This window comes from Bos indicus x Bos taurus, chromosome 7, assembly GCF_003369695.1.
Source record: "Bos indicus x Bos taurus breed Angus x Brahman F1 hybrid chromosome 7, Bos_hybrid_MaternalHap_v2.0, whole genome shotgun sequence".
NCBI lineage: Eukaryota > Metazoa > Chordata > Mammalia > Artiodactyla > Bovidae > Bos > Bos indicus x Bos taurus.
Window position 1 is genome coordinate 101,431,963 of NC_040082.1, and position 14,773 is coordinate 101,446,735.

Sequence of the window (14,773 nt, forward strand, 5' to 3'; positions counted from 1 at the left end):
GATGCTCTGAAAAAAAAAACAAAACCAGGTATAAAGGAGAGAGTGGTAGTAGGTGTTATTTTGTCCTGAGTGTTCAGGGAAGAGCTTCATACTAGGTGATGTTTGAAGATTCCTGAAGAGAGAGAGAAGTCTTTGTGATGTCAGAAGAAGTGTGTGCCTGGCAGAGGGAGCTGCCACTGCTAAGAATCTGACAAAGATGCTTGTTCCACATGTTCAAGTGCAAACAAGGAAGCCAGTGGGGCGAAGGGATAAGTAGGAGGAGTGATCAGCAATGGTGTCAAGGATGCTGAAGAGCAAGGTGACCTCCCTGCTACAGCTGAACCTTCAGCACATAGAGAATCCCTCCTTCCATGTGGTTCCTTGCACTTTATGAATTTAGTTTAAAACCATCCTGTGAATTATGTCAGTTTCCCTACTTAGTTCCATCTATTGACCAACTTCTGACCTCTGTATTATAAGTCATCTTAACATGTGAGTACAGATGCCTCTGCTTTAAGAACTGGTTTCTCTTCACAAGGCACAGGCAAACACACACACACACACACACACACACACAATGTTTCTGGCTTGTGTTACTATCATAAACTGGTCACCCAGATCCACCCTCATTAGGCAATGAATGGTTAACACATCGAGCTTCTCAGATCAAATTATTATTCTCCAAAAGAATGTATCACTTTTACTCAGAAATTCCAAGATTTTTAAATGCATGTATTTTTTTTAATTCAAGGATAATAGCTTTACAGAATTTTGTTGTTTTCTGTCAAACCTCAACATGAATCAGCCATAGGCATACATATATCCCCTTCCCTCTGAACCTCCCTCCTATCTCCCTACACATCCCACCCCCAAATTCCAGTTTATAAGCTTCCTATAGAACAATAAATTTGGGGATCAACGTTGGTAAGGCCAATTTCTTCTCAGTATTTAGAGAAGAATGAAAAGCATGAGAGAGAAAGAAAAAAGAGAAATGAAATGGACATAGGCAAATTAAGAGGGAAAATATGCAATAAACTCAAATGACCCCTGAGACAATGCATCAAAGAAAAGTTTCCTTGCTTCATCAATATTCCAATTCCAGTGGCATCTCCCTGATGCCCAAAAAATAATAAAGAAAAATACTCTACTCTTCCCTCTTTTATTTTTTTAAATTATTATTATTATTTACTTTACAATATTGTATTGGTTTTGCAAACATTCTCCTTCAAGTAATAAATTATTACAGTCCAAAAAAAAAAGATAAAAATATATTTTTCCAAGGACATAAACAGGGATATATTCATGATGTGCTATATCTTAGAGTTTAATTATCCCAAGAGAATAAGCAAATGGAACATAAACTACCAATTCAAAATCAGAAATAAATGAAATCCACAAAAATTGAATATATTTTACATGAAGAAGCAGAATATTTCTTTTTCTTGAGGAGTCTTCCTATTTGCTTACTTCAGTCCATAAATAAGATTATTAGACTTATTGTCTACTTTTACTGGAAGCCTTTTATGCCTCCCATTCCTTCTAATGGGGCTTCCTTGGTAGCTCATTAGTAAAAAATCCTCCTGCAATCCAGGAGGCCAAGTTTCAATCCCTTGGTCAGGAAGATTCCCTGGAGAAGGAAATTGCAACCCACTCCAGTATTCTGGCCAGGGAAATTCCATGGACAGAGGAGATGGGTGGGCTACAGTCAATGGGGTCGCAAAAGGATCAGCTACAACTTAGCAGCTAAACCACCACCACCATTCCTTCTAACTGAACTTCCTTTATTACCATTTGTCAACACTGATGAGTGAAGGCTTCACTTTATTTTTAGACCTAAATAGATACACTAATATCAGGAAAGCCAGATAATAACCACAGTGACCTCTGGCCTCTGAACTATGCTAGATTGGTCCTCAGGTGACCTCGGGTACATGCTCCTGGCTTCCGTCCTCTCTGACCCTCTCCTGAAATGTGTGTGGAGCTCTAACCTGCCTGCAGATTGAGAGAGAAGGCTTTCCCTGTAGAAGTCCAAGTTCCTTTCTAAATGATTAACGATACAGACTGAAGTTTTGTACCGAAACAAGACAACAGGAAGGGATAAAATCAAGCATTGGCTCCCAGACAGATTCAGAAATCTAAACTAAGGACTAGGTTCTCATTAACCAAAGTGGCACAGGCTGAGGGGCTGCAGCAGAGGAGATATTTACAGCTTCTTGTGTCAGTTCACAGGGCTTCTCTGGAGGCTCAGTGATAAAGAATCCACCTGCAATGCAGGAGTCACAGGAAATGGGGGCTTGATCCCTGGGTCAGGAAAATGCCCTGGAGGACTGCATTGCAGTCCACTCCAGTGTTCTTGCCTAGAGAATCCCATGGACAGAGTTGCCTAGAGGGCTACAGTCCTTGGGGTCTCAAAGAGTTGGACAGGACTTAAGGGACTTAGCAAGCATGCACACATTTCAGCTAATTGGACATATTTTCCTTTTGTTACTCCAGCCTCCAAGTACATGATTTCCCTTGGGGACACTGGGCTGGACATAATGCAATTATTTTTCTGTTGATTCTCTGTTACTAGGTGATTGCATTATAAGTTGGGTGATTCAGTTTTTGTCATTCCTTCCCCTTTAATTCTCCTGCTTTTAAAGCACTAAGGCTCCCAGAACCTCATCAAACCCCTGAGATCTAATTCTTTTTTAAACTATAACACTGAGGATTTGTCTTGACGAGGTCCCTTGGGTCTCCAAAGCTTTGATTTGTGGTACAGGAAAACAATAACAACAACAAAAAAAAACTACGGAAATCTTTAAAACTATTTCCCTCTTCAGAACTGTGGATAACATTGCTCCTTCAGTATAAAATTGTGCGTATTATACTGCCTGGATTCTTGCTAGTTTTTCCAAGCCAATTACAAGTTTCTCAGATATATCAGAAGTCAACAGCTGCCCTTTAGTTTCTCATTAAAAAATGTTTATAACTATAAGAAAAATATTTATATGTTGATATGATAAGTAAAAATTGCTGTCGTGTCTGACTCTTTGTCCCACATGGACCATACAGTCTATGAAATTCTGCAGGCAAGAGTTGTGGATTGGGTAGCCATTCCCTTCCCCAGGGAATCTTCACAGATCAAACACAGGTCTCCCGCATTGTGGGCAGATTATTTACCAGCTGAGCCACAAAGGAAGCCCAGGAATACTGGAGTGGGTAGCCTATCCCTTATCCAATGGATCTTCCGGACACAGAAATTGAACCAGGGTCTCCTGTATTTCAGGCAGATTCTTTACTGAGTTATCAGAGAAGCCTGATATGATATTAATATGACCATAAACCAGGCTTCCCAGGTAGCTCAGTGGTAAAGAATATACCTGCCAAAGCAGGAGATGTTAGAGACGCAGGTTTGATCCCTGGGTTGGGAAGATTCCTTGGAGGAGGAAATAGCAACCCACTCCAGTATTCTTCCCTGGAGTATCCCATGGATGGAAGAGCCTGGTAGATTACAGTTCATGTGGTCACAAGTAGTTGGACACAACTGAGTGACTAATACATGGCCATTAAAATATCTTAGCATGGTATAGTGATTGTCAAATTTAATTTTTTAAATAATGTGTTTTTTCAGATAGCACTTTTATGAACTCCATACTCTGTTGTCAGATTGAAACTCAGAAGGATTTAATGTTCTACTTAAAAGTACAAACCAAGTAAGGGCTGGAGTCTGGATTGAGGTCTCTTAGTTCTGGAACTCTGTCCCAGTGATTCTCAACCAGACATGATTTTGACACTTGGCAATATCTAAAGGGATGCTACTTATCTCCTATAAACCACAGAACAGCACCCAATACAAATAATTTTCCTGCCAAAGGCAGTGTAAGAATATGAGAAATCCTATTCCAGACAAGAATATCTATAAATTCACTGTTCATACACTTTTTTCATACAAATCACAAAGGTCTGTGGTTCAAATGCTTATTCGGATTCCTCAGGTCTCTAGTGGTCCACAGACTGTGTTTCTGATCATTTAAGCCAGAATATCAGAATCTAGTTCAAATTCTTTACACCCTGAAAAGAAGGGAACTTCTTTAACACTACCACTGATGGTACTTTGATACTTGCCATTCCAAATAATCTTTTCAGAGCCCTGTGTATGTCTTCATACCTTAGACTATAGATGAAGGGGTTCAGAATAGGTGTGATCACAGTGTTCATCACTGAGATGATTGCATTTGACTCTAAGCAGAAAGGCGTGAGTAGCCACAGGTAGGTACACTCAAAGCCCATCCAATAAGACAAGGATACAAGTGAGAGGTGAGATGCTCTGGAGGAAAGCACTTTGTACTTCCCCCAAGCTGATGGTATTCCAGATAGAGAGGAAACTACCTTAGAGTAAAGGATCCCAGGTAAGACATTTGTTGTTCAGTCACTCAGTTGTATCTGACTCTTTGTGACTGCAAGGACTGCAGCATGCCAGGCTTCCCTGTCCCTAATCATATCCTGGAGCTTGTTCAAACTCATGTCCATCGAGTCGGTGATGCCATCCAACCATCTCATCCTCTGTTGTCCCCTTCTCCTCTTGTCTTCAATCTTTCCCACCATCAGGGTCTTTTTTAACAAGTCAGCTCTTCTCATCAGGTGGCCAAAATATTGGAGCTTGAGCTTCAGCATCAGTACTTACAGTGAATATTCAGGATTGGTTTCTTTTAGGACTGACTCATTTGATCTCCTTGCAGTCCAAGGGACTCTCAAGAGTCTTCTCTAACCCCACACTTCAGAAGTATCAATTCTTTGATGCACAGACTTCTTGGTTTTCCAACTCTCACATCCATATATGACTACTGGAAAAACCATAGCTTTAACTAGATGGACTTTATTCATCAAGGTCCCTGCTTTTTAATACACTGTCGAGGTTTGTCAAAGCTTTTCTTCCAAAGAGCAAGTGTCTTTTAATTTTGTGACTGCAGTCACCATCTGCAGTGATTTTGGAGCCTAAGAACATAAAGTTTCTCACTGTTTATTGTTTCCCTGTCTCTTTCCCTTGAAGTGATGGGACCAGATGCCATGATCTTAGTTTTTTGAATGTTGAGTTTTAAGAATGCTTTTTGACTCTCCTATTTTACTTTCATCAAGAGGCTCTTTAGTTCCCCTTCATTTTCTGCCATAAGAGTGGTGTCACCTGCATATCTGAGGTTATTTCTATTTCTCCTGGCAATCTTGATTCCAGCTTGTGCTTCATCCAACCCAGCATTTCTCATGATGTACTCTGCATATAAGTTAAATAAGCAGAGGGACAATATACAGCTTTGACTTACTCCTTTCCCAATTTGGAACCAGTCCATTACCAACCTGGAATATAACGGTTTCAAATTACATCATCATGTCATTAAGAAAGGTGTCACAATTGACTAGTTGGACCTCTTATTTGCTTTTACAGGAAAAGTGCAGAATTCCAAGAAGATACAGAAGGACAGTTGCAACACTGTTAATCTTTGTAACAAAGAATGCATGGCACTCAGGAACCAAACAAAAAAACCAGCAATCCACAAAGTGTGTGTGGGCGGCATGGTGTTCATGGCCACATGGTAGTGCAGAGTTTGACAGATGGCCATGAAGTGGTCATAGGTCTTTGTGTTCAGTACAATGCTGTCCAAATCTACAAAGAGTAGGTAAAACTGTATCTATACGTTATGGCTTTGCCTTCTATGGGATGGTGGTGAATGTGAAACATATCTTAAAAGAACAGATTGGAAAAGAAGAATTACATGGGTATGTGGAGTGGGAGTCAGAGATGGTGACCAGGATAATAAACAGGTTTATAAGCACAGTGATCTGGTACATGGAGAGAAAATGTGCAAATATAAAGTGCTGCAGTTCTGGTTTCTCTGTTAATTGCAGAAGAAGAAATTTTGAAATGCGTGTATCATTTCCTGTTCTCATGTGGCACTCATCAACTTATTGCTTTTTTCTCTTTGATAATAGCCATTCTTACTGTGGAAGGTGTACCTCACTGCGATTTTGGTCTCTGTTTCTTTGAATATTAATGATGTTAAGCCTCTTTTCATGTGTCTGTTGGCCATGTGTATATCTTCCTCGGGAAAAAATGTCTATTGAGGGTCCTCTACCCACTTTTAATATGATTCTTTATTTATTTATTTTAATTGAGTTGACTTAGTCTGATATATAGTTTAAGTTTTCTGTTTCTGCCTATCAGCTTGATGTTTTGGGTGCTTTTGCCTTCTTACTTCAAGTAGAAGAGAACACTTCAACTTTGCTTATATGACAGTTCTGGGTGCTGAACTCCCTCAGCTTTTCTTTACCTGGGAGAACCTTTATTTCCTCTTCATATCTGAAGGATATCTTTGTTGGATGGAGGATTCGTGGCTAGCAGTTTTTATATCACAATAGTTTGAGAATGATATTCCATTCTATCTTGGACTGTGGAGTCTGTGCTAAGAAATTTGTTGATAACCCAGTTTGGGTATCTTTGCAGGGTGCTCATCTTTTTTTGGATACCTTTAATAACTTTCTTTTTAATAACTTTTACTGAAATGTATTTGATTTTCATATTAGTTCCAGGTACACAGCAAAATTATATATATATATATATATATTCTTTTTATATTATTTTTCAAGTATAGATTATTACAAGATATTGAGTTTATTTCCCTGTTTTTAATTCCCTAGGTCCTTGTTGATTGCCATATATATATATAGAGAGAGATAGATAGATAGATATAGATATAGATAGATATTAGTATATAAAAACATCATTCTTTCACTGACTTTTTAAAAATTTTTCTTTATTTATTTGCTGTATTTCTGACTACATCGAGTCTTCCTTGCTTTGCGGGGGCTTTCTCTGGTTATGGAGGTGGGGGGCGCTACTCTTCACCATGGTGACCTCTCTTGCTGCAGAGCACAGGCTCTACAGTACAGGCTCAGTAGTTGTGGTGCCCCTTCTTAGTGACTTTGTGGCGTGTGGAATCTTTCCAGACCAGGCATCACCCCCAGTGCCTGTTTCCACCTTAGCAGGCAGATTCTTGCTTACTGCACCACCAGGGAAGTCTTTTCGTTCATTGACTTTTGACAGTTTTAATACCTGTGTGTTGGAGAAGGTTTTTTGCATTGAAACATTTATGTGTCCTATTATACCTCTGTGGATGTGTGCATTTGGTTCCTTCCCCAGACTTGGAAAATTCTCAGCTATTATTTCTATACATAATCTCTCTGATCCTTTCTCTCTCTCTTCTGCTTTTGAGACACCCAGTATCCTTCTTACCTGTTCTAGTAGAGTCAGAAGTTTCTCAGAGAATATCTTCATTAAAAAAAAAAAAATCTTAGTTCTGTCCTCACATCTACCTGAATCATTCTACTTTTGAACTCACTATATCTCTCTACTCCATATGGTCTCCACTTCAAGTGCTTTGCAATTCGTCCTTCATCTCAATTACTGAGTTCTTCAGCACCAGAATTTCTGTTTACTTATGTTAGAGGGCTTTTATTATTTTAGAAACTGTTCCTTATGTTCATTATTTTTATTCCTCAGCTAACTGATGTGCCTTTGCGAGTTTTCTTCTAACTTGTTGAGCTACTTCCTGACACTATCTTGAATTCTCCACTTGCTTGATCACAATCTTACCTGATGTTTAATTAGTTCATGGAAAACTGTCGTTTTCTCTTTGTGATTCCATGTTACTGTGGTTTTTCATGGTGCTCAGTGGGTTGCTCCTCTGTCCGTGCATTTGAAGGAACAAACAGTTTTGTTATGTAGGTAAAGCCTTGTATACTTTGATTCTAACAATTCAACAGATTGCTAACAGATTGTGTTTTTCTTTTTCTTTTTTTTTGGGGGGGGAGTAGTTCATTTTTTTTTCATTTCATATATGATATTATACATATTTCAAAGCCATTCTCCCAAATCATCCCACCCTCTCCCTCTCCCACAGAGTCCAAAAGACTGTTCTATACATCAGTATCCCTTTTGCTATCTTGCATACAGGGTTATCATTACCATCTTTCTAAATTCTACATATATGTGTTAATTAAGTGACTTTGTGGCACAGTTTTTGGTTTGTTTCACATGAGCTTCTCCTGGCTCTATTTGAGGAACTACATTTTTTGCATTTCATGGCCTCTTCCAAAGGCATTGTCATTGTCCTTGCCATCAATGTTTGTGCCTCCAGCATCACTGGTGACCTGGTGTTGTCAGTGTCCCTGATGTGGCTGGCATCTTTGCTGGGGGCTCCCAGAGTGGTAGCTGCTCTTGCCACATGCAGGGTGACCTTGCTTGAGCCCCACTCCCCCCCCCATTGATGCCTGGTTCCCTGGGGCTGCATGTGCCGTTGCATCCACGAGGCCAGGGTTACACGCACCACCCCCAGTGGGACTCCCAGGTGCTCTGGGGCTGCAGGCTCAGCTGCCTCAGCCATGGGCTGGGATCAGCATCACTGCCTCTGCTGTTCCCCTGGCTCCACTTCTTCCATGTGAAAAATCCGCTCACCTTCAGATGTACAACTGTGTGTATCTCTGGTGTCCCAATGTGTTGGGTAGGAAAAAAAAAAAAAAAACTTTATTTATAAATGATGTTATCTACAAGTTGTAGATTGAGGGGAGAAACAAAGGGAGTGTCTTCTGCCACCATAATACTGATGTCACCGATAATAAACTTTTCCCCACAATCTATAAGGTTAAAATTCGGGCTTCCCAGGGGGCTCAGTGGTTAAGAATCCACCTGCCAATGCAGGAGATGCAGGAGATGTACGTTCTATCCCAGGATCAAGAAAATCCCCAGAAGGAGAAATGGCAACCCACTCCAGTATTCTTGCCTGGAGAACCCCATAGACAGAGGAGCCCAATGAGCTACAGTCCATGGGGACACAAAGATCAGACACCACTGAGGACACATGCATAAGTATAAGATTAAAATACAGAAATAAATGGAGTAGACTATTGTATATTAATGAAGAAAGAATTGCTGCATGGCTCCATACAACCTCATGGATGAGCTTTAGAGTTCCAACACATAGAATTACTGAGAAACATAGACTTATGAGAAATCCAGGAGAGATTAGAACAACTCCTTAATATTAAATCTCATTTGATAATAAAGACATCATATTAGAGCAGTTACTGTTAGGATGAATGGTTATGCAGCAACAAGTAACTGAATAAAATTAAAAATGGTATAGAACTAAGATCAACTCCAATAATCTCATTCTATGCATTGATTCTGATATTTAAAGATAGCATTCACTTCTGTTTTAAAATTGTATTACAGATAATTATATTAAAAAGTTATTCCATTGCAGTTTCCTCCTAGGTAAGCAGGATATTAGCAAACATGTTTGCACAAATTGTGAAATGAACCATGACTGGATAAGCAGTCAAATTCTCTAGTGAGTCATCTTTGATCATGAGATATATACGAATACTATGCATTCAAGAATTGACCCTTGAATAATGCAGAGTTTGGAGCAATGGCACCTTGTGCAATTGAAAATCTGCCTGTAACATCGCAATCAACCCTCCTTATCCATAGCTTCACACCCTCTGATTCAGTCAACCCTCATAAAATTATATAAATTACCTTGGTTTTCACTTGTATACTTTTTTACATTAGTAATATATCTCATGACAAGTTTTTTCCAGAGCAAGGCAAAAATCACTCTGGATGACATTTGTCATTTAAGAAAGTATTATTCCCCATGTCACTCCATAAAAAAATAGAAATGCCCAAATATTTCATATTTAAAGTTTGGAAAATTTTGAAGTAGAAAAAAGCACAACTTAAAAAAAATACCTAAATGATTGAATGTAAAGAAAGTTTAATGAAGTGAGTAACTGAGATTGCATAGAAAAGTTGAATTTTTATAAAAATGGATATCCAAGGAAATAAGTAAAAGGAGCAATTTTTATTCCACACTGAGGAATGTGTCACAATTACTGATTCTCAGGCTCTGAGCAATGCAGTCAAGGGCACTTCATATGCCCCAGGACAATTGGCCTTTTTATAGCTACTATTCCATAGACTCTCTTCAGAGCCCTCTTTATGTCTTTGTTCCTCAGACTGTAGATGAATGGGTTCAGCATGGGTGTGACCACAGTGTACATCATGGAGGCTGTTGCACTTGAGTCTGAGCTGTGTGTAGCAGCAGAGCTAAGGTACACTCCTAGGCTCGTACAATAAAATAATAAGACAACTGAGAGATGAGATGCACAAGTGGAAAATGCTTTAAACTTTCCCTGAGTTGATGAGATTCTTCGTATGGAAGAGACTATCTTAGAGTAAGAGTAAAGGATACCAGCAAATGGCCCACCAGCTAGTAGCACTGATGCCAAATACATCACCATGTCATTAAGAAAGGTATCAGAACAGGCAAGTTGGACCATCTGATTGAGTTCACAAAAAAAGTGGGGAATTTCCACCTCTGTACAGAAGGTCAGCTGCAAGGCCATTAAAGTTTGTAACAAGGAATACATAGCACTCATCATCCAGGACACCAATACCAGCAGTCCACAGAGCCGTGGGTTCATGATGACTGTGTAGTGCAGGGGGTGGCATATGGCCACAAAGCGATCATACGCCATCACTGTCAGGAGGAAGTCATCTACTCCTGCAAGGAATATGTAAAAATACACCTGGACGATGCAGCCTTCATAGGTTATGACTTTGCTCTGGTTCTCGATATTCTGCAGCATCTTTGGGATGGTGGTGGAGGTGAAGCAGATGTCTACAAAGGACAAGTTGGAGAGGAAGAAGTACATGCGGGTGTGAAGGTGGGATTCAGAGATGGTGACCAGGATGATGAGCAGGTTTCCAAACACAGCAATCAGGTACATGGAGAGGAAAAGCCCATAGATGAGGGGCTGCAATTTTGGATCTTTTGAGAATCCCAGGAGAAAAAATTCAGAAAAGTGTGTATTGTTACCTGGTTCCATGTGGTGGAGGTGACTACCAGGAAAAACGAAAATAAGATGAGTAATTTTCATACAAATTGGCATAACTCACAGTGCAATTTCTATTTTGCTCTCAATAAATTAATTTTAATATCTTGCATTTAGAAAAGTTCCATTTCATCTCTACCTGGGCATTTTTGACCCCTTCTCAGCATATTCCCAAAGAAAATCATGCATTCTACAGTAGTAATGAGAAATACTTTCATACATTTGAAGAATATATATTAAGTGTCAACCGTGTTCAAAAGCACATATTGTTTAGTCGCTAAGCCGGATCTGGCACTTTTGAGACTCCCCAGACTGAATGTAGCCTGCCAAGCACCTCTGTCCATGGGATTTCCCAGGCAAGAATACTGCAATGGGTTGCCATTTCCTTCTCCGGGTGATCTTCTCAATCCAGGGATTGAACCTGCCTCTCCTGCATTGCCAGATAGATTCTCTACCACTGAGCCACCTGTCAAGTCCTTCCAAAAAATACAGGTAACAAATAGATGGTGCTGAAAAACAAAAGTGTTCACAATCCAGTGATGGTGAAAGATGATGTGTAAAAAGAATATGTCAAGTAATAACAGTTGGTATGAAGAAAACAAAGCTAGATATAAAAGAGAGTAGTAGGAGGTATTTTCATGTACTGAGTGTTCAGGTAAGGCCAGCAAACAAGGTGATAGTTGAACAGAGAGCTCAAGAAAGGGAGAGAAAGATCTAGTATGATATCAAGAGAAATATGTGCATGGCAAGGGAATGGCCACTACAAAAGACCTAAGGAAAATGCTTGTTCTTTGCATTTTATGAATTTAGTTGCAAAAGCATCCTGTGAATTAAAGCATCTCCAATCCTTAGTACCTTCTGCTGACTGAGGTCTGGGATCCGTGATATAGGGCACCTTAATATATGAGTCCAAGCGCCTCTGCTTTAAGAACTGCTCTCAAGGCACAAGCTCACACACAAGCGCGCACACACACACACATGCACACTCTCACACCATGTCCTCCTGGGCTTTGTTCCTACCACACATTTCTCACCCAGAACCACACTCCTCACACCATATACCATTATAACTCAAGCTGATTATGTCAGATCATCTTTCTTCTACAGAATGTATAAATGGTACCCAGAAATTCCAGTTCACAGACTACCCATAGACCAATAAACTTGAGGTTCATTTTTATGATCACTTTCAGCTTTGTATTTAAAGAAATATAAAAAAATAAGTGTGTGTGTGTGAAAGAGAGGCGGAGGGAGAGAGAAGAGAGGGAAATGAAATAGACATTAGGGGGTAAAAGATTTAACAAGCTCTAATAGTCCCTGAGACTACATGATGAATTAAACCTTCCTTTGTTTGGCAACATTCCAATTCCAGTTATCTCTACTTGATGCCCAGGAAAAATAATTTTCAAAAAGAAAAATACATGTTTACCTTGACAGAACAGTTATACTTTTATAATGAATGAAACCTGAAATATTTGACTACCCCAAAAGAAAAATGGGCAAAGTAAATAAAGTGAAGTGAAGTCTCTTAGTCGTGTCTGACTCTTTGCGACCCCATGGACTGTAGCCCACCAGGCTCCTCCAACCATGGAATTTTCCAGGCAAGAGTACTGGAGTGGGTTGTCATTTCCTTCTCCAGGGGATCTTCTTGACACATGGATAGAACCCAGGTCTCCCTCATTGCAGGCAGATGCTTTACCATCTGAGCCACCAACAAAAATGAGTATCCAAAGGAAAACAACAAAATCTAAATGTGTTTTATATAAAGCAATAGAAGACATTTTCCCAAAATCGTTTCCATTTCTTTGACCAATTTTTTACTGTTCTATAGGGGATGAGGCAAGCTCTTTCCCAGTTTTCTTATGGGGCATTGTGTGTTTGTTATTCTTGGAGTTTAAGCACTGTCATATTCTTAAAATAAATCTGATGAGCATACCCCAATGTTATCCTGGTCTTTGTTCAACACGCAAAAGGCTTTTCAAACTGTACTCTGACACAATGTCAATCCATCCTTTTGTCCTGAATAAATTTTTCCATAGGATTCATGCCTGAAGATGTTATATTATAATAGATGTTCATTGTACTATTACTTTACCATGACAATGCAAAATCCTAATCATCAAAGACTTCAACTGCTATGGTCACTATTTTTTTCCCCCATAATATCCATTTATTATCACAATCTGTACATATCTGTAGTTGTTTTTCTCTTTTCATTCCTATTATTGTTGACTAATAGCTTTTCTTTTTTTAATATAAATTTATTTATTTTAATTGGAGGCTAATTACTATTGTACTTTCAGAAAGATATGTGAATATATGTGCACTTATATAGAAACATCGCCTTACCAGGTGGTGCTAGTGGTTAAAAAACCTTCCTGCCAATGCAGGAGGCATAAGAGAGGTAGGTTCAATTCCTGGGTCAGGAAGATCCCCTGGAGGAGGGAATGCAAGGACTAGAGTATTCTTCCCTGGAAATCCCATGAACAGAGGAGCCTGGTGGGCCACAGTCCATATGGTCACAGAGTCAGATACAACTGAAGCCACTTAGCATGCATACAGGCAAACAGAAATGTATTTAAATTAAAAATAAATAAATATATGTGAAGTTACAAAATAAAGGGAATTGCAGGAAAAATAATTGAATAAATTAGTCTCAAAGCAATTGTATTTTTAAAAAATTGAATGGAGTTTCACACACTAACTCAAACAATATTAAAATAGTCATGATTTACCGATATCCAATGGAATAATAATTAAATTTGGAAATGTGTAAACATGAATATATTATATAATGTTCCTGAAAATTATAACACATATTAGATTCTCAGTTATTTTATATTGAATGAATCAGGATTTACTTCTCAATTATAGATTTCATTAAATACATATAAGATTGTACTTCAATTTGAGAAGATTAGATTATCGAATAAATCAGAGGGATTATCAATCCAATATAAAAACCAGTCCTTTTTGGTGAATACCTAGAAAACTACACACTAAAATCCACAAGTGTGCTGAACTGCCTTAGAGCAAGTAATCCAACATGAGATAAATGTATTTAACTAAGTAAAATGAAAAAGCATTTTTATGGCAAAACAGTCTCCAAAAGGTCAACTGAGAAACAACAATTCTTAAAAATCATTTCAAAAGCTGGTAGTGGTACAATAAAAGATTTATATTATATGGGCATATAATAATAAAATCGACACATTAAAATGACAATTCAAGGTACTATTTTTTATCAAGCTCAGTAAGAGTTAAGAAAAGAACACTTTTTCACAACCATCCATCTGGGGAAATACTTACAGAGTTGTCACACAGTTTATAGTCATGCTTTGAAACAGGGAGCAAAGGTGCACTATCTGTATTTGCAGACAGAAATTTAAGATGTTACACTGTTGGGAAAACCACCCTAACAACGTAACAGATATTAAAAGTACAGAAGTTCTTTAACTAGAGGCTTCTCAATCTCAGCACCTGTTGATATTCTCAGACAGGTTGTTCTCTGTGGTGGGGTCTGTCCTGTGTCTTGCAGGATGCCTAGAGCATCCCAGACCTCCACCCACTGTTCCCAGAGAAACAGACAGATATTTCTGCAAGCATTGTTCAGTGTTCCCAGGGAAACAGAGTGGCTCTTGACTAGAAATACAGTTTAAATTTAACAATCTCAAATATTTTTGTAGGAATGATATAATAGAAACTTGAAGAGAAAGATTAGGAAAGACAGTCTGCAGTGTGAGTAGCACAGCCCCTTAACTAAACAGCTATTGAAATAATGAACCTATATTACATTGAATACTAGTTGATTGGAAGAAAATCCCTGGGGCATTATTGACCAGTAAAGAAAAAGATAGGAAAA

At 38.8% G+C, this 14,773-nt stretch overlaps 1 protein-coding gene across 1 annotated transcript; it reads right to left on the reverse strand.

Moving 5' to 3' along the window:
• Positions 1–9,936: 9,936 nt before the first annotated feature.
• LOC113896446 (olfactory receptor 7A17-like) lies at positions 9,937–10,806 on the reverse strand. The gene is made up of 2 exons (XM_027548628.1): positions 10,452–10,806; positions 9,937–10,166 (listed from the first exon to the last, which is right to left on the reverse strand). Exons 1-2 carry the CDS (start codon positions 10,804–10,806, stop codon positions 9,937–9,939), a joined length of 585 nt encoding a protein of 194 aa, XP_027404429.1.
• Between the last annotated feature and the right edge of the window lie 3,967 nt (positions 10,807–14,773).